Below are 27,620 nucleotides of genomic sequence, written 5' to 3'. Positions count from 1 at the left end.
CCAGAATCCACCAAACATATTAGCTAATAGTCCCTAAAACACAATGTTTTAAGTATAAATGTATCCACATTAACTCCCAGACCTCATGAAAAACACAACACAATTGAGAAATATTTAATTAGAAAATAAATCACTTAAAAAGACATCAATACAGTAGTGTAGAAGTAAACAGATCTTTAGCTACTGTAATGAGATCACCAGGAAGAAATAAGATTACAAAAATAAATAAAATATAAATAATAATAGCTTTACAATCTGGCTAGTTTGGGATAGCATAATTCTCCCTCTTTCACAAGAGCTTTAAAACCTTCCGTTCTGCCTTGCTTTGCTTTGAACATTTAGTCAATTGAACTTCAGTATGTTCTCCAGATCAAGAACATTATTAACAAGACACTTTTTTTTACCTGCTATTAACAGTTTGGACTCAAAATCACAATGCACATACTGCTACAGTAGCTCAGCTCGGTTTTAAATGCAGTTTGATACAGCAAAAAGACAGTACATAAGGCATCAAGCAGAACACTGAAATGGAGGTTGAATACAGTATGAATTTCTGTACACAAGTTTGGATCTCAGAGTGCTGACACTCTTTATCTCTGAGTCCCAGGAGTTTGTGTAAACTAATGTAAAAAACTCATTTTCAGAGAAGAACATTCCAAAAAAGCAACTCTGGCTAAAATAATATTGATAAGCTTGAGATGTTCTTTCTGTAAAATGGATTCAAACATGATCCAGGCTTCACTAAAGTTTAGCCGTATGACCCGTGGGCATCATGACGTGTATATGCATCCAGTCCATTTCCTGTGTACATGGAAAGCTCGTCTGTGCTTCCGACACCATTGTTGATCTCTAAAGGATGAAGAGAGGAAAAAAACTCACTAGCCAGGATCATGGGAGAGTTTCAGAGAGGACAAACCTCCACTAGGGGTTAATAGTGGATCTTACATGGCAAATTATGGTTTCTCATTGTATTTATTTGTGCAATAAGTCTAGGCTTAACTGAACCTTAAGTCTTCTGAGTAAGTGTAAAAACTGAGAAACAGAGGGTGACCCCATACTGGAGAAGAAATGTTGCTTTACTGCTGCTTTATTAGCCAGGGCTCATCTCCACAAAGAGTTGTGGGCTCATGAGTCTCACCTGAAAATATGAGTTTTTCTTTCATGATGTTGACATCACGGCTTGGCCGACGGACCACAGCGCTCAACATAATCTGCTCAGGGTTGTATGTGCGCATGCCACTCATTTTCCACCTAAAAAGAGACACGGACACACCCAGTCACAAACAAAGACACACAGTTCACATTGCTGGTTGCTTACTCCACCAAAAACACAGAACAGCATTTTAAAGCATTCTAACCCCGGAATACTCATCCTCATTACCTGATCAGGTGATAGCTGAGCAATTTCGGCGTGCAGCGGAAGACAGATGCATGCAAAGAGCAGATGACAGAGGGAATAAGAGAGAAAGAAAACGCCAAAGAGAAAAGAGCAGAGCGATCAGTTCAAAAGCGACCAGCTGCCCAGCAGATAGAGCAAGCACACACTAACTCAATAGGAACACTTCAGCATTAACACACAGCTGAGACTGCTCTAAAAGAAATCAGGCAGATGTTTGTACAAGTGGGTGTGTAAAAGCTCAGTAACAGCTCACAGCACTTTGAGTTGTCGTATATTACACAGACACTAATGCATTTCCTTAAGTCAACATTAATAACACTTAAAACAGCTCAAAACATATGATAAAACTTACTTTTGAAATGTGAAAATGCCAATGACAATCGCTACAGAGATTAAATCAGAAGTAATCCACATCAGGCCATATTCCTCTGCACTCTGGAAAACAACAGGGCATGTAATAGCACCATTCGACCATTAGATGTCAGTATAATCCGGTAAAAGAGTATCAGAACACCATTGAAAATGTTTTTTTTTTTAATGGTGAAGTAAATACAGCAGAAACAAATTAAGTACTTTCTACATAGCAATAAGACTTATTTAAATAAGTACTGCTGCCCGGATTAGGCAAAACTGAATGGAATCAGACAGTTTTGCTTAATCCGGGCAGTAGCATCGCAATTTCGCGCTCTGTTCTCAGAAGTCCTTGGAAGACGCTTATGCGCAAACCTAGTTGTCATGGCAACTGAATAAACAAAACCTCGCCTGGTCAATATTTACTCGTCAGGTCCAAGTCAGACAGAAACTAAAAGAAGCAAAGACATTATATTTATTTTTATTCAAATTTAACTAAAAGTACTTTTAATTTTTGTGTGTGATCTACCAGCATTGCCTTTGCGATCGACTGGTAGATCGCGATCGACGTATTGGGCACCCCTGGCATAAGTGATATAAAGCATGAACTTAATCTATCTCATAAATATTATTTATGATTGTTTGTTGCTTTATTTTTTACAATGCATCATTATGTATCAATCTCAAAATAGAAAACCTCGCTAATTTGAGTCAATTTCACTGGTAAATAAAGTAAGTACATTTTAATTAACTTTTCGAAGCTGATGTTCCCAGCATGCACTAGCCTTGAATAATTAATAAGCTTGCTTGGTTTCACTGTTTGCACGTATTTATTATTTACACCGTTTATATTGTTGATTTAGTTTTTACTTTTGGTAACTTCTTGCTTTGTGAAGTCTGAAGTTTATTTTATACTCAAAATAAACAATTAGTGATAAAAAAAAATGTATCTGTTGATTGTCATCGTCATCTTGTTTTGTGCACCAAGAGTTGAGGTCTGTTTGTGCAACACTGCATCTTGTTTACAGCCAATATTGCAAGGTAATTCTGTCTTATAGACTACATAACATGCTTTAGGATGACTTGTGGAAGGCTTCCGTTCGTCAAGTGGTACATGATAAATCGTGTTTATAAGGAAAATCCTAAATGTGGAATGTTCATTTAAATTGATGATTAAAGTACCATGTACAGTACAATGGAATTGTATGTAAAAGTTGCTATATTAGCTGAAATGTTTAAGATAAATGGAAATCTTAATAGTCTTTTTTTTAGTGTAGACTGAATCCCAATCGGAATACATCTGTCTATGTATGTATTTTGTATTTCTGTACTTATTAGAAGTATGCAAACTGAAATTGAGCCATACTGAGAGAAAGCAGCAGTACCATGATCCAGATTGGATTAGGCACTTTCTTCAGGATGTGTGGAGCATCAGAGGAGACAGACTGGACCCCGCTGCACCACATGAGAGAGTAGAGCCACGGCTCATTCACTGGATACACATTCACACTCACATTACTTCCAGAAAACCGCCTGCTCACAACACACACACACACACACACACACACACACGCGCATGCACGCACGCACACACACACAAAGAGAAAACATCACTGCTTTTATTGCTACATACAGTATCTCTGCTGACGTTATGAGTGTTAATGTCTGTGTGCACATTATATGTCTTCGCAATATAGAAAAAACAGACATTTTGTACATTATGAGGATATCCCAACCATTCCTTGAAATTCTAGCTTCATATAATGTTTTTTAAATGTCTTCATGAAAATGAAAAATGTAGTAAGTTTGTGTAAGGTGTAGGGGTAGGGGATATAAAATGTCATTAGCTCAGCATAAAAACAATACAATTAATTGGAAGGTCCTCATAATGGTAGGTTACAACGTGTGTGTACCTGATATCCTGAGCTCTGGCTTGACTGTAATGCAGGGTAAGTGTACTGATTCCTCTGTCTTTCAGCTCAGCTACAGGAAGTTTCTCATCTGATGTCTGCTGCAGGAGTGGAACTGCCGCACGAACCTTCTTCCTGTACCAGTCAGGAGTCCACATCACCTACACAGAGAGAGAGAGAGAGAGAGAGAGAGAGAGAGAGAGAGAGAGAGAGAGAGAGAGAGAGAGAGAGAGAGAGGAGAGACCCCCTTTTCATAAACACAATAGCTGATTTGATGATGGCTTTTTAAAAATGTATGTTACATTTTTCTAAATATTCAACACAGACTTTCAAAATATTATGACTTAGACAGCTTCGACAAGTAGTGAAGTACGTTTTTTTCTATTTTCTATTATCCCAACTTAATGTGCAGAGTCAACTACTGTATAATGGAGTCATTTGTATGTATATTTCCCCACAAAAGTGTAAACACTGTTGTTCTGTGGCACTTTCAATTAATTGAACTGATTGTTTGAGCATCTTGACCAGCTCGACACAGCAACATTAGCTCAAATGAGTTTGAAGTGGGATGAGAGTGTAACAGTAGGGATGTGCGGATCGATCCTAAAGTATCGATGCTTTCGATGCTGATGTTGTATCAGAAATATCGATCCTCACACAAAAATATAAATTCTAAAAAAAACTTTCAACTAGGGATATTATTTGGTTACCATGAACAAGAACAATAATCTTCAAAGTGCTTTAAAATGCAATAAAAAGGATTAAGCTATATTAGCAAATATTTGTGCAGGATGGGAACTTATTTCTTCTTTCGCTCATCAAAGACACAAGCAGACAAATGTTTGTGCTGTCACAAAGCTCATTCAAACAAGAGGGATCAGTGCTTTGTAGAGGTAAAGATAGAGAATCAGAGAAACAGTTCTGGAGTAAATTTACACTAAAATAACAACATATCTAAAGGTGACATTTCTTATGCCTTTGTGGGTAATTGTTGTTAATAAATAATTAAATAATACAGTTAACCATGTTTTTTCTTTTTTTTTGGGCTGAAACCATGGTCTTACTACCGCAATATTGTAGTAGTAACCATGGTTAATTGTGTGGTAACTATGGTTTAACTAAATCCCATGGTTAAACTACAGTTAGTGTAGTGAAACCATGTGTAAACAGATCAATGGAAAGGAGGAGGCGAGAACCGGCTTTTCAATATAAATAATAGTTTAATGATTAACTTAAAAGGAGACACAAACATGACGGACATGTCCGTAAACGATCTCTCTCTCCCGCACGATCCCCTGCAGTCAGCCTTCAACCTTCATGGAGGCATAATACGGGATCGGGTGCATAGGATCACGACCCGGCCCCGCCCTCCGCCCTGCCACATCATGGTTCATTTTTGTAGGGGTAAACAAAACAAAAAAAGTCTAATAATTTTCTGTTTAGGCTCACAAATGTAAAAAAAAAAAAAAAGAATAACGAATGATGACTAAAAATAACATTTTAAATTGACCATTTTATCCCAATAAATCGCAAATAAATCAGTTAAATAGAGTATCGGTATTGGTATAGATATCGACGATATTGGACTTGAAATTAACAGTTTAACAAAATAAAAGTTTCTGCTCACTTTTCCAGCCGTCTTGGTTCTGGAAATATTTTTCCCATTAATTTGTTCCATAGGGTTTCCATAATATCTTTCATAAAATAGTTCTAAGCCATGAACCAAATCAACCTGCTCCAAGGTGAATCACAACATTACAAACTTTAATGAGGGTATGAACAAGTGAAGTGACGGTATCACATTTTTATATCACGATAATTGCTGCAGCATTGATCACATTATATGGTATTTTTAAGGTATTGTATTGAATTACAAAATGGGTTGAAATATAAATAAACTATTGTTTTTAATTACAGATTTAGTTCATTGTTTTCTACTTTTTTAATTAAACGATTACAAAGTAACTAATATCAAACCACATAGAATTCAAAGAGACATGGTGGCTGGAGTCCATTGCTTCTATTTTGGATTTATCTAATTTATTACAGTTTATTTTCATTGCAAATGAACAAGTAACAACAATGGTCACATTTGAGGGAAAAGTTTAATTGACCAAAGAAATAAAGAAAATAAAGATATTTAGAGTTTGGTATGTCTTCCAATTATTGTAAGAGTTAGTGTTGGGAATGTTGATTTATTGATGGAAATGCTACTGTGCATTCAGAATCTAAGCAATTTGGATAACAGGTTATCTAGAAATTTTCACTCTATTTTGAAGTGCTCACAATAACAATATTGTGCATGATAATTATCACAGCATACCTTCCGTGATTCGTAATTCACCATGATGTGAATTCATGCCACATTCATTTGAATTTCACGTTTGATGTAATTCAAGTTCAAAACTACAAATTCAAATTCAAGTAAACCTGTTCAAATTCAAGTCCAAAAATTCAAGATCAAAGTTTGATGTAATTAAAGTTAAAAACCGCAAATTAAATTTCAAGAAAATATATGTTCAAATTCAAGTCCTAATATTCAAGTTCAAGTCCCAGTGGCACATTTTTCATTCCATACTTTTCTTTAGATTATTCCTTGCATAAGATTATGTATAAAGTTGCATGTTTTGCTGTTTATTTTGAAGTTTGCTTAATGTGAACTGTAATTGTTCTTTACATTTTAATTTTTTGACAAATGGACAGTAAACAACACTACAAGTCTTGTGTACATCCCCATTGGAAATTACAAAGTCGGAAAGCAAGGCTTTAACCGCCATAACAAATTGCTAGTTGAATTGTGTAAAAAAAAAGAGAGACTCAAAACCATAATCCACCACCCAGAGTTTGCTTTGTGCTCTCACCTTCTCTGGTTGGATGCTGGATCTCTGAATCACCTTCAGTGCATCACTGACCCAGAGCTGGTGTCGGGGGTGTTGGGGTGGAGGTCGCCGCAGACTGAAGATCACAGATCGATTTGTTCGAGCAGCCAGACGCAGAAGCTCTGCTAGGCTACACACAGTCTGATTGGCCGTACGATTGCGGTCCTTCTCAGACATGAACTGCACTGTCCAGTATGGGTCATCCTGAGGGACAAATATCCTTGAACTTTTTATCCCAACACACATGTTAAAAAAAGGTGGAAGAGAAAGAGTAGAGAGATAGGGAGTATCTACCCTGAGGAACCAAAATCCAGTATTGAGACTACGGATTTCTGTCCAGTTAAAGAACGAGGCGTCATTGTCCTGACGGGCAGGAAACAGCTTGTCCACATCTGTGGTCCTGCGCAATGTGCGATCTCTCATCAGAAACGGGACTCCATCGAGACTGAGGAGAGAGAAGCATCCAATCACTTTAGAGTTTTTTATTGAGAGCCAATCAGATGCTCTCTGTATCACTGTCTGGTTGGCACTCCTTCTGCCCAACAAAGGCAAAAAGCAGTAACTTCTCCAACACTGAAACTCAACTTCAAAGTTACTTGATATTAGTTTGAATTTTACAGTTACTGCAGTTTTCACACTCTGTTTTCTCTGAATCTGAGCATAGTTGAACAAAATCTATTTGTCCCTGGACAGATCATACTTAGAGACCCAATTTCCCAATTTTGAAAATGTAGCTATATTAATACATTCTCAAAACTTGCTAAACAAGAGAAAAAAATGGATACCTGATGGCAACATCTGCTTCCAGGGCATTGACTTTCTGTTGCAGAGCTTTACTGAAGGACATGATAGTGTGCTCTGGAGCAAGCTGAGTGAGACAGGGAGAGAGAAGCAGTGCATATTGAGAATTACAATCTCAACAGGAAGAAAGCTCAACAAATATGTTAAGGTTTTGTCTGACAATCAGCTTATTATTTAAGACAAAGCTCAAGTGTGGCTCTCTAATGAATACAGTGGGAACATACAGTAAAGACCTTTCCAGTTCTTTCTAATAATTGAATTGACATTCGTGTTGTGGAAAAACTGGACTGGAAAACCGGGATTAGGATCCGCTGTCTCACCATTGGAGCTCCACGGCGGCCAATGACAGCAGGACGAGGACCGAGCTTAGAACGGTCCATGATGCAGGGAGAAGAGATGAAGAGAGGAACCAGGTACAGCACCAGGAGAACACACACATAAACCACCAGTATAACAATCTGAAGTCCTGAACACAAAAGCACACAAACACAAATGAGAAAAAGGAGACTATATGGCAAGCACATTCTCTGTTTCACGTCCAAGTATTGTCAGATTGCTTTTGGTTTTGTTTATGGAACAGGATGCCTGATTAGAATTACACTGGACCTCCTGTGTGTCTCTTGTCTTTCTTTGGTCTGATCTGCCACTTGCCTCTCACATGAACTTAAACTCACTTGATCTTTCTCCTCGTGCCACATGACCGGCAATGACCCACCCTAATGCTGTGATCACAGCTAAGGCCCCGATGTGCAGGAATGGACCGGTGAACTGCACCAGCAGAGACACAATATGAGAATCAAGACACTCACAAACATCACTCTATAGTCATAATAAAAAATGCTATGGCACATTACTGTGATCAAATTTGGCTGGGGCTTAAATTAGTTTGAGATGAAGACATCCCGTATTAACACACTGCTTGGTCAAAGAGTAATAACATTTTTCTAACCTGTAAAGAAATAAGGACAATGTCCCATTCATCCTGCCAAAAATCTTCAATGGACACCACACCTGTGATAGTGGTGAAAAGAACAGCCAGAACTACAATCTAAGGAAAATAAAACCCAGAGATTCAATGTGCATCCATTCAAACCTAAATCTGAGAAGTTCAGACTTGAAAACATTTTAAAAAGGTACAGTCTTACCTTATGGATCCAGTACAAGTTAAGCTGCTGTCCCAGTACAATATGACTAAGAGCAAGAATCTGAAAACAATAGATCTCTAATTAATTATTATTAACATGTTCTCATCCAATACTGTTTTATTTTATTTTTTATGCATTTGGCACTAAAAATCATCCGTGCGATTATCTAATCAGCCAATCGTGTGGCAGCAGTGCATAATATAGGTCAGTAGCTTTCGTTAATGTTCACATCAACCATCAGAATGGGGGAAAAATTTGATCTCAGTGATTTAGACAGTGGCATGATTGTTGGTGCCAGACGGGCTGGTTGGAATATTTCTGTAACTGCTGATCTCTTGGGATTTTCACAAACAACAGTCACTAGAATTTACTGAGAATGGTGTCAAAACCTGAGGTCAAGTGTCTTGATTGAGGGCACAATCGTGGTAGCTCGTGGATTGCCCATTGTGGGGTGTGAACGTACAACCTATCGGTTACTGATCCAGATCTTTAACCTAGGCTACACCAGCGTTCAATATGAACATTATTTTTCATTTAGTTTGAATTCAGTTAAATTGTACATAGGAGACATTTCAGACTAACAATGTAAATGCGACACTTAAAAGCCCATTTAAAGTTTAAACACACTGCTTTCTCTCTCTCTGTTTTTGGCATATATTTATATGTAAAGAGCACTCACCATTAAAAATGCAGTGTAAGTGAATCCTGTGAGTGTTGTGGCGAGAATAGGGACAGTGCCATCCTTCCAAACACCCGAACGATTATATAACAACCTGCCAGAAATACAATCCAACAAGAGCTGCTCACAGACACCATCATGGTAAAAAACACCAGCATCCTGAAACCCACTGATCATGCATTACACATCTGAGAGAAATACTACTGTTTGCCAACCATTAGGAGATTATGCAGTCCATGATGTGAATATAACTGTGGGAATCCTGCAATTAAACCTAAGAAAGCTTATAGAAAAATTCTAACAAGGTTGAAGCCAGCTTTTCACAGAGGGCACACATCAGGCTCTAGAGTTAATGAGCAGCAAACTTCACTGCTATAACAGCAGGTTTCTTTAAATTGAGCTGATCTCACCAGTTGAACTCGTTGTAGTCATTACGAGCTTCCCACCAGAAGTACGACCACGCCAGGAGGAGGAGAAACGAACAGCAGAGTAAGAAGAACCATGAACATTCCCACTGAAAAACAAAAGCAAGAGGTGATGTAAACACATGACACATTCCCTCAAATCACTGCAGACTGACAACCAAACAATACATTTTTTATTTATTTGTTTTAATTGACAATTTAACATATTTTTTTTATCCTCACAAGATATAAGAGTGTGTAGATTTAATAATACTAGAAAGCAGAAAATGAAAATTTTTATTTCTGTAATAAGTTTCAAGAAAGATTTTTTTAACCATCAGGAATTGGTTGGCATCACGAATATTGGGCTTTCCATACTAGATTGGAAACAGATCTTCAAGTTTAGCTCAAATAATGCCTAAATAGCTATTTGGCTAACCCGTGCCGCCTAGGTGATGTCAGCGGAAAAGGAAAGGGACGAACTAAGCAAGTTATTGCATTTTGATTAGGGCTCTTAATTTAATGCAATATATTCAGTGCATGTAATTATCATTAGCTAATAAATAATCCTTAGCTCTTAACAGACTATTCAGCTTGTGCCCTGACTTAAAAGTTTGTATTAAACGTGCTTGCTAACAATAGAGGACATAATATTTTTTTTTTAAATATTTCTAAATGACATTCACTGAATTAAAGGAAAACATACTTTTAATACGTTTAATTCAGTAAAAAAAATCATTGCAAAAAAAATCCTATTATTGTCAATGGAGTTTGTTTTGTTTTCCATTTAAAATGGTCTAAAAATATATTTACTTGAGAAGCAATATATAAGATATTTAGACTTGCTTTAAGTGACAAATATAAGGGTATTTTGTATATAAGTGTATTTTGTATATACGTGTATTTTGATTCACTTGGTTATACTTCTTGGAGTGCAGTTAAAACAAAATATATTTAAATTCATGATCTATTCTCTAAAAGCAAGTCTAAATATCTCATATGCTGCTTCTCAGGCAAATGCATCCTTTTTTTAAAGGATTTTTAGATGTTTAAAAATATTTTACTTTTAATATTATATTCAACATTCTCAGATAACATTGGTTTCTTCTGCAGTATAACTGCTAAAGTACATTTATATAGTTTAAAAGGAGTTTTAGATATTTACATTGGAAAACAAGCCAAAACAAAAACAAATCAAAAACGTATTGTTTTACTGTGTTAAATGGGGCTAAGACTTCCCTCTCTCATCTTTTTGTTCACTTCAATCCATTAACTCGCAAATAAAATAAAAAAAACTCTGTCTTAAAAAAATAAATAAATAAATAAAGTTGCATATTGCCAATTTTCTTCACAATAAGAAACGCACAGTGACACATATATTATGATTCAATTAGTTTCAAGCAATCACGTTACAATCTAGCTGTAGAAAATGCGCGCGCTCGAGGGACAAGCGTCCCCGCGACAGAGTGTGCATCAGCTGGGTGGAGTTTCAGTCTCTTTCCTTTAGATCGGGACACTTCGCGCCACTCATAGAAGAGGTGCTGACTGCAAAGAGAAATACCAGTTTTGGATTTTGCAGTTATTTACATGACCTGCTTCCTTATTATTTGAACTTTAATAAAGCTATAACACATTAAATATTACTGCATGAAAGATTTAACACAGGGGTTTTCTTTTAAAGAAGCTCTGAAAAAAAACGTTTTGCTTCAGCGGAGCGGCAGATCTGGCTCCGCTTATTCCACAACAAGAGTGCTTCTGTATTTACTTTTTTTTTGTTTGTTTTTTTGGTATAATTCCCTCATACTTTGCGATCTATATCACCTGAAGCTGTTTGGAATGTTTAGAGTGCATCTGGGCAGTGATCTGTTTTCTTCCTCTCCTCAGTCAGTTCATTGTTCCGTTAACAGGAGTTAAAGGTAATAAACATCGAACTTGTCTTGGTGTGTCTTCTAGAGGAGATACAGTCATTAAAAAATATCTAATTTACAATTTAATATTACAATTTACATGATGTACGTGTCAAATGACATCAGCTCGTAAGCTTGTTAGTAGTAGGAAATGCACCAAGCACCTGAATCAATCTCTTCACTATGGTTGGTTTTGAATTCCTACAGACCTAAATCATTTGCTACAGCTGAAATATGTAAGGGATAATGTAGCTGGTCATTAATGCAAAATAAATAAAAACCAGGGAATCAGGACCCTGACACGAACCAGAAAGTTTTTTTTTTTTTGACTATATATTACTACACTTATCAAACAATGACTTAACAAAATAAATAAATGTCAATGAAATATTGTTTAGAAACTAGTACAGCTAGTACAGCTATGTATAGGGGTCAATATTCAGTTTAGCGCTCATAATACAAAAATATCTGACAGCAAAATGCCTTGATTAACCAATCAGATTCAAGTATTCAAGAGAGCTGTATAATAAGATGTTGAAATAGGATTACTTTAACTCATAAAAGGGCTAGCATATAGGTACCTCTGCACTTTAGCTAATATTTTTTCATTTGAAACCAAATAAATTTAGCGTTAACGTTTACGCATCTCATCTACACTAGAACTGCGTTTTCCTCCACCAAAAAATACGCTCTACCAAAACATAATTTGGAAATCAATGACACTAGGAAACTGAAAATGGTTTAGAGTGAATGTGTCTAGATGCAAAACCTTAGGACAATTCACCCTATATTTGACAGCTGACTGACAATTTAACAATAACAGTGAAATATAATGTGATTGGGACTAACGTCCCATACATAAACTGGGAGAGGGGAGGATTTTATGGGATGCCTGCCACATGGGCCAAAGCACCAAAGGTGTTTATAAATAGAGGGATGAGAGGATGAGGATTAATTCTCTTTGGCATTACACCTAACCGCCTTCCATATTAAATGGTATTTCAGCACTTGATTCATACTTGAAGATTCTTTTTGCCATCTCTGACAATCCAAATTTAGACATACTTCAAATAGCTCAAATAGAAAATTTAATAATTGAGTAAAACTACAACAACTCATGCAAAGTTTCGAATTATTCCACTCAAGCTCCGTTATAGACGTCAAAATGGACTGACTCATGTTGTATTTGTATTTTGGTTTGTGGCGGAGTTGAGACCTCGAGAGATGTCACTCTTCAGCGGAAGACACATATTGATGCTGTGCTCATTCTTTCTACACAGCTGACAGCTGTTAATCCCTCAAACCAATTATCTCCTCCAGACCTGCTCATCGGATGGAACACATCGTCACCACGCTCGAATTATAAAGTGGGTGGAGCTAACAATAGTGACAGCCTGAACCAGCCAATCACAGAGCTTCTGATTAGTAAGCTCTCAATGTCAAGGTGTTACTGCAGAAACCCGGTTGAATTAGAAAGATGAACTAATGGCTGCATCATTTTTGCTGACTTTTCAGGAATTGAAAATAAATAAAATATAATGTGTTAAAAAAAATGTAAGCAATTAATCATTCCTCCAGATCGTAACAAGGAATTTTTCTAGAACAATCGGAGCTTGCAGTTAACACCCCCATGTTTTTATGATTCTCAGTCAGCTGAGGGTAGTAAGTGTATCCAAAGTGAGACGCTCCAAAAGCATCTGTCTAATGCATGAACATACACTCACTGAGCACTGTATTAGGAACACCTCTGCACCTGTACAGGTGTCTCTTACAAAGTGCTCACTGAGTGTTTATACCATATTAAAGCCCTTATAAGAAGTCTATCTCATACAGGTTGATGCATTAAATTGCGAAATGGATTGCTATGGACTGTAGGTCAATGATAGGATTGTTAATTGATATGGTAATAAACAATATATTACATTTTAAAGCAACTTTTTGAATTACCTAATCAATGCTTTAAATCTCTGCCACAATCATGCATGTATATTTTGTTTAAATATTGTATAACTGCATGTATATTTTAATTATCTGAATTATTATACTTAATATATATTATATACTTTCTGGTTGCAATTTATTATACAGTATGTGTACTTTCAGTATACTTACAGTCAGGGTCGGGAGGATTACTTTAAAATGTATTCCACTACAGATTACAGAGTACATGCTGTAAAATGTCATTTGTAATGTATTCTGTTAGGTTACTCAAGGTCAGTAACATATTCTAAATATTTTGGATTACTTCTTCAGCACTGGTAGATTTTTTCACTTGTTTTGACTATTAAAAACTCTGCCAGTACAGTAAGACAAAATACACACGTTAAAAATACATTCTCTGAAAAACCTAATTATCTTATGCAGTGTTGCTTCTAAAACTAGATCAATCGAATACATTTTGTTTAAAGGATTTTTTTTATATTTTTACAGGAAAACAGTACAAAAATTATTATCAAGAATAAGATTTTTGCCCAAAAAATCTTTTTTTCCCCTTGTTGCTAGTCAAAAAGAAATCATGATTCTAACGTGAATTTTCATGACAAAAAAAATATGTTTGTGCATGGTAACGTGCATGTACAATGGCTAGAAATAGCATTTTAGCTTAGCGTAAAGCAGACAATTTCCACAAGGTTTATTTCTATTTCTTCTGCTCCAAACTTACTTCAAACTTACTTCTCTGTCTGCTTGTATGAATGTGACACATCATAAGAAAGTGTTTCACTGCTGTTCAAATGCACTTTAGATCGCACCATTTATATGTACAATTGTTTTCGATCTGAAATAACTAAATATTAAATGAAACAAATGACAATAAAATCTATTTTATTGTCAACATACTCTTCAGTAATCAAAATACTTTAAGAATTGAACTGTATTCTAATTACAAATGATTTAAAATGTAACTGTAGTGGACTACAGTTACTTATATAGTTTGAATTTGAAATACATAATCCCGTTACATGTATTCCGTTACTCCCCGACACTGCTTACAGTGTACTTTGGGTAATATTGGGTAACTACATGCACTTAATATGGGTTCAAGTTACGGTTGGGTTTAGTTTCAGGGTTAGTACCTATTAATTAAGATAGTTGTTTTAATTATATAGAACATAAATGTAGAACAGTACTGTAAAATAAAGTGCTACCATAATTGTTTATATAAAATTATTTATATTTATTTAATCATTATATATTGAATTATTTTATTTTGAGGGCCTTCTTCTGCAAATTTTTATACATACACAATTGCATCATTATATTAATTAATGGTGCACTTAGTAATTTTTGTGTTCATGTCGACTTGGACACTGACCCCTAGTGGTGTGGATGCAGCATCATTCAAAATCAATAGTTTTCAGTTTCAGATGCCATAGTAGAAATTCAATTTTCACAATTAGCCATGATTAATTTAATCCATGAATGAAAGTGTCCAATAACAGGGCGGTTACTGAGATTTAGCGAGTTGTATTCAGCTGATCTTGTGATTCTAATATGGCTGCCTCCATGACGGGACCCTCTCCTTGTAGAATACAACGTTATAAGGTTACTGATGTGACTGGAGTCTTCATCTCACTTGTGTGTTATGATTTTATACATATGTTTCAGAATTACAATTAAATTCTTTAGGAGTAAAACTTTTTTACTGAGGAAAAATTATTGACTGCACCTTTAATCACCATATAATGTAATTACTTAAATTAAACTTAATAAAACCCATTAACTCAATCATTACAACTTTTTGGAATGGAATACTAGTGTACTGCTTACTGCATACTCCACAATATATACTATTCCTAGTATTCCAGAGAGCCATGTATGCATAATTAAATGATAAACATTTAAAAATGTAGTATGCTACCTTCTTGTCACATGACCTTGCCATGTTGCATGTTGTATTAAAACATTTATCAACACCTCTATAACTATTTTGCCATTTTAATTCAACTTTGTGTAAAATTCACAACTTAAGGCAGCCCAATCAAATAATGAGTCAAGAAAGCGATTACAAGTTGTTGATTTTACTCCCTGTTCTGCCAAGTTAGGCACATTGCAATTGAATAAATATGAGTTGTATGTTACTTCAAACTCAGCCAGAGAAAGAGACAGATGTCCCATCTGACTAACACAATACAATTAAAATCTTAGTATTGTAGTCTTACACTAACACTGTAAACATCTGTACTGCATTTGTTCAATAAGAGATAGACAGTTCAAAAGCAAAAGATCTTTGTGGGTTGAGCAGACATTGATTACACAAGTATACACAGCATAGTTTCATCATTGTTGGCAGACATTCTTGGATATTTTTGGGTTAGTTGGTTAAGTGAAGCTCATGGAAATTTTGTAGATGGAAAACTGCAAAAGGTTTTACAAAAATTCTCCCCAGATGTTCTTGCATAAGTTTCTGAGCCTTCAGCTAAAATTGGAGACTGTGGTTTATAGAGACAATAGCTACATATATGTTTGGAAGAGCTTACTATTCAACGTGTACGGTCCACAGACAACAACATAGCATAAAGCATTCACATACTGTACTATTGAAGATGAGCTTGATGACTTATCGTTCAAACTAATTATGAACCATTTATATATTTGATTTTTAAACTTCTGAGGATATTTTTACATTTGATCTTAATATCTTATCAATATTAGAGTAGTTTATGTAAAGTTAAGTGTTGATTTCAAGTCTGGCTGCAGCTCAGATCAGGTCAGAACATTTGATCACTATACTGGAATGGGTGCTCTTTTGAAGTAACTTGCTTCTGGTTGAATAACTTTGCTAGTTAATGTCTGTATTCAGTCTGGTTTCACCTGACATTGAGTGAACAAGTCAAAGAGACAGAAAGAAAGACACTGAGATAAAGAGAGAAAGACCTTATTAAGCCACTCTGTGTGTAGTTTACAGATTGAAATTGAACTACAACATGTCCTCCAGGGAATGTGAAACCCTGGCTCGAGTTTCTCTCAGTCAGTAGGGGAGAAAGTGATTTTGCATCATTACGACAGACTAAGTTGCCCTTTGGTTCTGCTATTTGCCTTAAAAGGACAGTGGAGATATTTGTGACTGGAGTCTATATGTATCTGAATTAATGTCAGGTATTAATTAGAGCAAAAGCTTGTCTCCCAACAGCAGGACTTAGCAAGGGGCCAATTACACATCAGATCAGAAGCATTTTGTCCTCTATTTTCGGTGTGCACTTGCAACTGCCTTTATCTGCTTAGAATACAATGGCTTCCCCCAGAGTAGTTGTATGGGAGATGTTAATACCGTTGTTACCTTGGAGCTGTCGTCATGGGAGCGTTGGTACCGTTTCCAGCGCCAGCCATAGATCCCGGTCAGGCAGGACAAACACAGCTGTCTCTCATAGACCTGCAAGGGTTGGTGCTTCACCATAGTCAGGCCACAGCTGATCTGCAGACATCCCACTTGCACACCGCAAACCTGCAAGAACAACAAGGTACATATGAGTTGGAGAACTTTCATCCATAAAACACTGTTGAAACTCTGTCTGCAATTAAATATTACTGTCAATGTTGATTTTGCACTGAAAAACTGAGTGGGGGATTTAGCAGTTTAACTTTGAGTCTGGGAAACTTACCTAAGGACAACATACCACAGAAAAGCCTACCTTGCCATAGACTAGATACATAAACAATATGTCAGTAATAATTGCATGAAATCTGTAGGTAGAAGGTAATGAGAGCTTGGTTTTGCCAATTTTAAGCCATGTGTAATAAAAAGAACAAAATGTCTTTAGAAGCATGCCATCACGTGTGAAAAGAAACGGACAGTTTTCAGCAACTGAAAACAATGGCCCTATACACAACAAAAAGCAATTAAACCATATATACTAAGAGTAATAAACAAAATGGAGACTACTGCACAAACAACACCGAATGACAAAGAGTGATGGACAACAGACACATTTTGACATGCTCAAAAAACTTTGTAGAAATGTGAGGAGACTTTGTTTCAGAATATCTGTCTGTCCAAAAGTAATAAGTTAATTTCACAAACATTACTTAAAAAACAGGGACAAATATTAGGGTTGGAAACCAAGAACCGGTTCTTATTCAGAACCATGTCTATGTTTAAAAAAAATACAGAAACCGAATGATTGCCATGACTATTTAGTCGATCCAGCTCCGTTCCTGCTTGATGTTGGACTCCACTGCTATGTGTCGCTGAAAGACGACAACAAACTACTGACGGTGCCAGCCAGACATCACTTCAGTCTTTTGACTTCAGAGGATGAACTGATGCCAACTTCAACAGTAAGACATGGGATCCTACATATGCCACTGCCTGAACCATGGACTTATGATGGACCCCACCAAACCTAAACGAAATGATCAACAGGTTGAAATGCCATGCACCTTATTAATCTCTGCCTGCATCATCTACGTCTATTGATGGACTACACTCTTGAAATGGAATACATAGACAAACATTTAATTGCCAACAAGAGCCTCCATCAGCCAACTAACAAAGGAAAATGCATCAATGTGCACCACTTGACTTGACAATGTAAACTTCTACAGTTAATCCAGGATAGACTTCATAGACATTAGTCATTCATTTTAAAGTAAAAACCATGACTTGCACTGCACATAAATAACTAATATTGGAATTATATTCATGTTGTTTAGCCAGAGGGGAACTGGCCCCCACAGTGAGTCTGGTTTCTCCCAAGATAATTTTTCTCCATTAACAAATATTTTATGGAGTTTTGTGTTCCTTGCCACAGTTGCCTTAAGCACAGGGCTCTAAATACAATTATTATTTAATTATTTAATTTCTATACACTATTTACAATCATATTTAATCAAACTACACAATGATACTCTAAGACTTTTTAGATATTACAGTTACATTTTTTGTTAATGCATGGTTTCCTGTAAAGCTGCTTTGACACGATGTGTGTTGTGATAAGCGCTTTAGAAATAAATATGACTTGCCGATTTGTAAAACACAGGGTGATTCTCAATGCTAAGATTGTAGAGAATAGACTTGCATTCTTATGCAGACTAGTATTGCCAAGCTATCTTGGAAGAACGAACTTGTCCAAAAAAAAAATGTTGATGGAGTATAATGCACAAGCTTAAGGCGGGAAACTCTCGAGGGAAAACACAACGATAAATGTCCTTCGCCTTTGTCTGCAACTATAGTACCGGGTTCATGCCCACAAGTCACCATCCGATGGATCCCCGATATTCGTCCAGATCAAAGAGTACATTCGGGTAATTTTATGCAATCCCTGTGCTTGCGTTCTTGAGCATTGGGGTTGAACTTCAGCAGTGGATGATGACATAGAACGAGTCCATGAGAATATATATACTGCGATGGGAGAAAGGTGTCATCCATTATGCCTGGCAGGCTACTCTGCCTTACAGGTTACATTTGGTTAGGATTAGGGTTGGGGTGGAGTTAGGGCATCTGCTGCCTGCCAGGAATAAATCGTGGCACATTAGTACAATGGGCAATGTCAGAACACAAAAGAAAGCACATTGAGAAACAGCCATACTGCATAGTGCAACCAGTGGTCCAATTTTTGAACAAATTAATCTTATGAGCTAGTTCTTTAGAATCCACATCGCGAAACACATAGCCACCACTGTAGTCCGATTCACGAACAAATTACTCTTATGAGTAGGTTCTTTTGAATCTACACCACAAATCACACTGTGCTACTTTCTGAATGAATCAGTTGCATTCTTTTTAGTGAATGAAAAACATTATGACAATGAGAGCTTTGTTGTAATAAGTGGTATTTTGTAAAAAATTATGAATTATTTACCTTAAAATAATTATCTTAATTTAAAACCTTTTGCATGAATTGGTTCTGTTAAAATACTGTATAAAATAATTTCATCATTTGGTAAAGGGTTGATGAGGGCAGTAAATCCAATAAGAAATGTTTATATTACAAAACATTTCTTCCTTAAAATTACGTTTGACTTCTGTCTCAAACAAAATCTTTTAATAAATTGAATGGCACTAACCTTGCAACCTTTTGCAATAACAGTAATAAGGTCTTCCACAAAAGTGCTCATTTTTTAAACAAACTACCTTGTAAATACAACTTTATATACAAGGATCCGACTCGTTGAACTTGCGTAAAGCTAGCCAAATTAGATCTTGCCAGATTGAGCAAGTGCATGCCAGTTGAGTGCAATATGCCTGACACAGTCAGTGAACAGACAGACCGTCTAAGCAGGTGATTTGTCTGAGGCTGAGACCGGGTCTTACAGGACTCACTGTGACAGCAGCTCTTTGATTATGGAGCTGTGAGACACACATTCAGCATTCTAGATTTCACAGAACCAGACATTCAGACGGGACCCAATAGAGTAAAATCAGCCCTACCTGCCACTGCCAGGTCACTTTCCACTCATCTCTCTAAACATCTCAAAGCATAGAGCTGCTGGAATATCAAAGGCTGCAAGGGACTTTAGACAGGCTGACTGTATTCCTGTCACAATAGCAAAAGTCAGAAATCGCTTAGAGCACATTAAAGCAACTGTTTTTCAAAGCCAATTCTTAGTAAATATAAAAAAAGGCATTTAGAGTTTCCTCAAATGTCCAATAGGAAAGCTTGAAGCATCAAAGTAGCATAAAAACAACAGATGCTGCAATGAAGAAACAACAGATTACAATGACAGCAATTAATGTGTGCTATCAGGGCATAGCCAGAGCTGATTTGATCTAATTCCAACAAAAGCGCCCAGTCAGATTGACAGGCCAAAATAAAAGGCACTCATTAGCACATCATTAGCATCTCTAAAACCACACTCAAACACAGGCTACTACAATAGTCTTTCTAAGTAATTTGGAGGTGGTGTAAAGCCCAAAATGGACAATGACGAATTACTATCTCAAGGAGGCTGAAATATCATTCGTCTGAAGAAATGTTTCCCCCTGGTGACCAAAATCCAGCTTTCACAGCACTCTTTATTCCTTCAACTGGTTCAGAGTGGGCCTGTCATTTAAAGCCATTGTGCTCATGTGAGGTCATTACCAGTGCAACAGGTTCAAGGAATGAGTAAGCGGGAGACAGCGAATCCAACTCAAAGGTAAATTTATTAATAACACAAAACACGTTCGCTTGAATGCGCAATGGTGTATCTTCAGATAATTCACTCAGCAGGTTCTTTCATGGAAATGGCAGCGGCCAACAGCTTGTCAGCTGGGTTATCTCTCTCTCTAACACTGAGGTCTGGCCCCTTTTTAATTCACCTGTCTCTCACTGCGAAAATAGAAACCGCAATTACCAGCAATTCATCTCAGGTGAAAACCCTAACTGCTTCCTCTCTCCCTCAGATGAACACTCGAATACACCCTTGCCTCCACAACCAGAAACTAAAATGTTCCCAAAAATAACACCCTACAAATATGATGAAATGAAAATGTGAATTCATGGGAGAGTGTAAAAGCATCTGTGCCTCTAGCTTTCCAGTACACGAGATAACATCTTCCTCTTTTCCACACATCTGTTGTGTTATCAGACTCGTTTCTGGTGTTACTCTGGTCTAACAAGCTCAGTATGAAGGCATCACTCCAAAGGTTTAAGTAATTTGATTTGATTTGTTTCCCTTTGCTTTAGACCCTTAACAAAAACAGTAACTAAAATCATTCATGTGCATCTTGTATTCACCTCCAAAAGACAATACTGCTTCAAACCAAAGACACCATTATCTCCTTCAAACATAACTTCCTGTTAGTCTGACTGTCTGCCTTTTTTATTTTTATGTTTTTTACCAGAGCACACTCACCCACTATCAATGGGGCCTGTTGTTCACACTCTAGTTGTTTTACAACTTTGTTAGATTGAAGCCATTTTTGCATATACCTTTGATAAATTCAAATGATCTATATTCATATCCCACAGCTGGACAATAACTGGGGTAAAGGTCATTCCCAACATTATTTGGGTTTTGGGAGGTGGAGTTTACTACTACAAAACTTTAATATTTATAAATGAGAACTTGGCAGAAAGCTCCACAAATTTACAGAGAAATGTGATGGGGTGGAGCGCGGGGCCGGGTCGTGATTATACACACCCGGTCCCTTATCAGGCTAATTAAGCCTCCGAGAGGGATAAAGGCAGACTGCGGATGGTGGTGCAACGAGAGAGAAATCGTTTACGGTCAGCTGACAATCATGTGTGTGTTTGCGTCTTTTGTTTAAGTTTTTCATTAAAATATTATTTATATTGTCGAGTCGGTTCTCGCCTCCTCCTTTTCCTTATATCCCTTTACAATCCTTTACCCCCTTCAGTTGACAATGCTCTCTGCAACCAATAAAGCCCGTTGTGGAGTCCACCAATAATGTTTGAACAGCGGCAGCAGTAGGAACGCCCACCAGTGACACAGATCGCAAAGTCTAGCGACACCAAGTGACAATTCTGGCCGCGGTGTGAATGGGCTTAAGAGTGCAATACTCTTAGTCCTGATTAACACATTTGACCAGCCAGATCTAATGAAAAGTACGTGACTGTGGCGACAATGTTTGAAAAATTATATTATGTGGATTATTACACGTATCGCGGCAATTCCGAGGTGTACACTATTTTGCGCTGTAAGCGAGATGCATTTTCTCCCAAACAGATGTGGTTTTAAGGTTAATGCTCTGACAAGTTTTAAATCAACAAAACATAGCCTAAACATTAAACCTAAAGCAGGGAGTGGCCAGGGCTGACTAAAACACAAGCTTGTAAATTTAGTTGGTTACGTACTGAAATGATAAATGTTTCGCCACACAAGTCATGTGCTTTAGTAAAAGTGTTTAGCTGTCATAAGATAGCATTGTATGAGAAACAGGGTGAAAAGTACTGTATATATTTATGAACTGATAATCTGTTATTTTACTCAAGATTGAACGTGAATAAAAGTCATTGTTGTTGTAGTGCATCTAGTGTTCACTGCGATATTCATAATGAGCAACGCAAAAATTAGGTATAGTAACGTGATTTTATCAGACCAGGTTGCATTTTACCATGTTTTCCACAGATTTGCTTCTAAATTCATCACAGAAAAGTTCATCTGGGTTTGCAAATTTAATCTGTGGCATTTTATATCTCACCTTCTAGACACTATATCAACTCAGATGAACAAACACAAAAGCAGAAGGCGGCAGTGAAACACTGCTGGCAAAGCAAAATGGTTCCTTCAATCCTGATTCAACGCATTCTTCAGGAATCTTCCAATGTTCAAAGTGGTCAACACACACTCTAAGCAGAAGAAAAACAGTGTATGGCTATAATTGTAAGTGTGTGTGTATTTAGCAGCTGTGTGTGTGTTTTTGTCAGCTGTGTTGGTGTGGGGCTTCGTGCTCCAGCCTGTTTCCATGACACTGAGTTTACCATGTACTTTTCAGATTCCTGAACTCTCCACCATCAGCAGAGTAAAATGAGTCTATTGCTTTGAGCCTCATTCCAGCCAGGTCTGATTTCAGACCCTGTTTCCCCTCTACGCCCTGTCGGAGTTTCCCGACAGGTATGATGACCAATGACAGGAAGCTTCTTTTGTCTGTTTAATTTCCTGCATCACTCCAGCAGATCTTCTCCCCAAGTGACCAGGGGCCCTCAAACGACATCACAGATCCACTTCGGAAGGGCTGAATGGATTTTGTAAAGAGCAACTCAATTAAAGGTATCCAATAAACAAAAAGGTTTTACTTCTTTTCCATTCATCCAAAACCAGACAAAGTCCTTTGGACGTTTGAAAGCTGACTGAGATATCCAGCCTTAGATACTTTCAGATACTTAAAGCAGAGATTCCAAAAACATACTCATTGTTTGATACTGATGGGATTTTACAGAGAACTGATGGCAGCCATTAAGTTCAGAAGCCCTGCCACCAGGAAGGGTATTGGGGGTTAGGTCCAACCAGGGAGGCTAATTGTCACTATAATGTCCACTACTACACTCTTCAGAACACAATGGCGGACAATCTATACACACCCAAAAATAATTATATATACACTCACTCTCATTTTGTTCCAAAAACCAATGGCTTTTTTTACTTCCCTTAAAAACAAAAGAATATTTGGAAGGATGTTCACCAGACTGATCTCAATGTGAATTCGGCTACAGTTGGTCGAAAGTTCTTGAGCTGAAACAAAGAATATTTAGCAGAGAAAGGCCACATCTATTAAAATGAATGGGAGAAATTGGAACAACCAAACAAGGAGCTCTAGCGCTCAATGGTCAACGGATGTAGATCGAAGTCCCATCTTACAGGTAAATGAGCAAAGCACCTTTTAGATACAGAGATCACCCGTCAATCCTCTCAAGAATGCACATTAGCTACACAATCCGGGCAAATGTATTTTTTTGTGTGTAATCTGAAGAAGCACAATTTATGATTCCAGCATTGTCAGATTTTACATCTGATTGAAATATGTTCTTTGATTGTAATATTTTACGTTTTGGAGATTTCGGTCTTGCCCCATTCAAGTAGATAGGAGCCGCACTTTCATGACTTGAAATAGCTTGCCGAGAGCGTTCCAAAGGCGGCCGCCCCAAAAGATGGACGGACTTGGTAGAAATACTTTGGGTATGTCTCAATCAGCTCCATAGCACCCTATGTTGTGAATCAGTATATCGTAAACACGAATTCATGCACTGGCAAGGGTGTTCATCCACTAAACATTGGGACACTTATGGCTCAATAGACCTTATTCAAGCTAGCGCCATCTTTGATTTTTTATGTGAATGACAACAAGGCAGTGAGGGATAGACACAGTCTCTTCAATGGGCTGTACTGCAGTTTAAAGTGATTTTGGACAAAACAATTATAAAATATCTGTCCAAGAACATTCAGTATACAAAGAACTCCAGACAACATGAGTTGTGGTAAATTAGATGTAATCTAGGAGCTTAATACAGCTTTATACCATTCATGCCATTGAAGAGACAGTAAGTCTATCCCAAAAAAATCAAAGATAGAACCAGTGTTGGGTAACTTCATCTTAAAAGTAAGTAATTACATTTTCTACAGTGTAATTAGATTACTGTACTAATTACTCTGTCTGAAAAGTAAGTGCATTACTTATTACTAATTACTTTCTAAAACCATTATCAACCTCAACCAGATGAAAAATACAAGGATAGACATGAAACTGTCCTTTTATTTATTCATGAACTGGCCAAAGAATTTAAGCGGGCAGCGCTAAAGTAGAAAACATATTTTAACATTAGACGTTAAATTTCAATTTTAAATTCACTATTGTTTTATATAGAATTGTTCTATAGTTTATAAAGTATTTAACGTAATTTTAGTGTATTTTAAACATTCTTTTAACTACTCTAATATTTAAAAGAGTGTTTCCATTTCATTGTGAATGTCACACACTTGTGCTTGTCTTCTAATGACTTGAGAGACTTCAGAAGACATGACAACGTTTCCAGTGTGGGAACATTGTGAGCAACGATGCTCGCTGGTTTTTACGATGCATTGTGGGATTTCTTCCTGGTTTCCATGGGTCCAGATCCCATGTCTCTGAGGCTGCTCCTGCATTACACTATCATTAGCATCTTGGGAAATGGTAAACACATATGAATTGATGCAAAGATGTCTGATGGTAGAAGCCGCTTGACAGTAACTTAAGGCATAAAGCGGTGAGCATGTTAGGGCACCAGAACTTTCAGTAGCACCATGTCAAATTACAAATGTTTTTAGTTTGCAAACAACTAACTTCTCATGAGATCTTCAACTCTGATTTTCAGTCCAACTCTGAGGCACAGCTCTCATTAACTCCAGCATGACAGTGAGATTAACTAGATTTTAAAAATGAACACTCTTTCTATTCCTGGATGCATTCATAATTCAAAAACCTGCAAATAGAGAGACATTTACTCATTGTACAATTTAAGATTAGACGGCGTAGAGCAGCAATGATATATTGAAGAATGGGCAGACTCCGTCAAAAACTACTTTGGAAGTTTCTGTGGGAATTTATCCAACAGGTTTGATGGAGCCACCGCGACAGCAGGAAAGAGTTTACTTTCCCAGGAATGAAACAGGTCCTTTGTCTTCAGTCTCCATTGGTGGATTTTTCTGAGATAATGCGAGCAAAGCCAACTTCATTTATCTCTCTGCTCTTTCTTCTCATATGCAGCTTTTGTTTTCACATCGTACCAAGCTAATCTACCTGCTCTAAGAAACAACACCCTCAAAGTTTGTATGTTAAACATGGATGGATGTTGTCAACTAGCTCATAATGAAAGTATCTAATGATGAAGTTATAGCACAAGTTAAAATTGACCAGGAAAATAAAAAATGTCAAAAAGGATGCTGACCCCTGCCTTAGAGAAACTTTTTGCTCTCATAAGAATCTGGCGCAACCACATAAACTGCCAACCCAAAAGCCAAGATTTTGGATGTCCAATGAAATATAAGAAATATGATACTTTGTATTACTCCAACACCAACAAATAATGTTTCTTTAACTCTAAAAGAGGCCTGAGGAATGCTGATATGAGAGAAACAGGTGCAAATAGTCACATGTGAACTTATTTTACCATGAGCTCACCTAAACATGCCTGTCTACACCATAACACATAGTGATTTGCTGGCATTTGTCAATGCAACATATTAACGACAATGCAATGTCACATTTAGTGCCAAAAGAGCCAAATATATATCTTACATAGATCTTAAGATACCAATTGATCACTGTACAGGGGTTATTTCAATAACTAATATGTAAACAAATACTATAGAGGGGGATAAATTAAAGTGAAGATTAAGGAAAAGTTCAAAAAATATTATTGATAGGGTATGGACCTACAGAACTGAGATGTTCTTCAAAAACATCTCAAATCTTTGTTTGTGTTCTGCAGATGAAAGAAAGTCATACACATCTGGGATGGCATCATGGGGAGTAAATTATGAGATAATTTTTATATTTTTGAGTGAACTATCCCTATCAGTTTTAGAACATATCCTTTATGGCCAAGGAGATCTTCAGTCAACAATAATAATAATACAAATAAATAAAAATACAAACAAAGATACAAAAACATATGAATATTAATTGTTAGGTCATACATAGTTAATGACCTGGGAAGTTTTCTGTCAAAATACTCACACACACACACACACACACACACACACACACACACACACACACACACACACACACACACACACACAGGTTTCCATGTTTTATGGGGAATTTCCATACACATAATGTTTTTTACACTGTAAACTTCATATTCTAAACCTCAAAGAAAACTTTCTGCATTTTTACATTTTCAAAAAACATAATTTAGTATGATTTACAAGCTGTTTTCCTCATGGGAACCTACAAAATGTCCCCACAACGTCAAACATTTCAGGTTTTACTATCCTTATGGGGATATTTGGTCCCCACAAGTGATAAATACACGCTCACGCGCGCACACACACACACACACACACACACACACACACACACACACACACACAGAATTCTCAGCTTTATCAAGATAAACAAATAGTGACAGAAACGTTTCAAATAACTGGACACTACACTTACTCATAGTATATATGATATGAAGCTCTAAGTACTTTGAATGACTAAATGTAAACGTCCTACACATGGACGTGATAGTAAATATGATTAAGTATAGGCTACTTATCCAGACTTACCTTCTTCTCGGCAAGGCGAACAGCGCAGGTACAGGAGTTCAGCTCTGTATTTCTCCAGCGCTCTCTTCTTTTAACTTCTGTGTGTAGTTTATGTCTCGTTAAATGTTAAACAGCGTTTAAACACACTCAACTTGATAAAATGTTAATTATCACAGACAATTGACTACATAAAATATCACCGTCAGTCCGCTGCGCTGTAAATTACATCTTACTGACACGATCTCCTATAAGAGTTGTAATAATGTGGTTCAATTATGTCTTTTCTCGGCATATTTGGAGGACTGCTATTCATCGAGGACATTCGGCACAGAACGAGCGAATAAAATCCATCCGAATGCTCGTGGGAGGAGCCTCGCGACGCGTCCTTCCATCTCCTCCCATTCCTCCTCCAGCAGAAATAACAACCCAGAGTTCAATATAATTGAGTGCACTGTGCATGTATTTTCAATTGGTATGTTTATCAGACTTAAGCATAATTGATTGCTCCGTTTATTTAAAGTAATGGCGGT

At 36.9% G+C, this 27,620-nt stretch overlaps 1 protein-coding gene across 2 annotated transcripts; it reads right to left on the bottom strand.

The window, feature by feature from the left end:
• LOC127636123 (glycerophosphodiester phosphodiesterase domain-containing protein 5-like) lies at positions 1 to 27,417 on the bottom strand. Of its 2 annotated transcripts, XM_052116530.1 has the most exons (18): positions 27,291 to 27,417; positions 27,112 to 27,188; positions 16,754 to 16,918; positions 9,575 to 9,678; positions 9,165 to 9,258; positions 8,486 to 8,545; positions 8,290 to 8,388; positions 8,015 to 8,108; positions 7,661 to 7,806; positions 7,325 to 7,407; positions 6,834 to 6,984; positions 6,522 to 6,743; positions 3,664 to 3,821; positions 3,136 to 3,283; positions 1,752 to 1,834; positions 1,382 to 1,396; positions 1,139 to 1,251; positions 1 to 849 (listed from the first exon to the last, which is right to left on the bottom strand). In XM_052116530.1, exons 3-18 carry the CDS (start codon positions 16,868 to 16,870, stop codon positions 749 to 751), a joined length of 1,788 nt encoding a protein of 595 aa, XP_051972490.1. In that variant the 5' UTR covers positions 16,871 to 16,918; positions 27,112 to 27,188; positions 27,291 to 27,417; the 3' UTR covers positions 1 to 748. The 2 variants fall into 2 exon arrangements, with proteins under 2 accessions (XP_051972490.1, XP_051972491.1); XM_052116531.1 differs by lacking the exon at positions 1,382 to 1,396 and having other exon boundaries at positions 27,112 to 27,414.
• Positions 27,418 to 27,620: the final 203 nt, after the last annotated feature.

Source organism: Xyrauchen texanus, chromosome 43 (assembly GCF_025860055.1).
Source record: "Xyrauchen texanus isolate HMW12.3.18 chromosome 43, RBS_HiC_50CHRs, whole genome shotgun sequence".
NCBI lineage: Eukaryota > Metazoa > Chordata > Actinopteri > Cypriniformes > Catostomidae > Xyrauchen > Xyrauchen texanus.
Note: the sequence above shows the minus strand (reverse complement) of the source record. Positions and strands in the feature narration are given on the sequence as shown.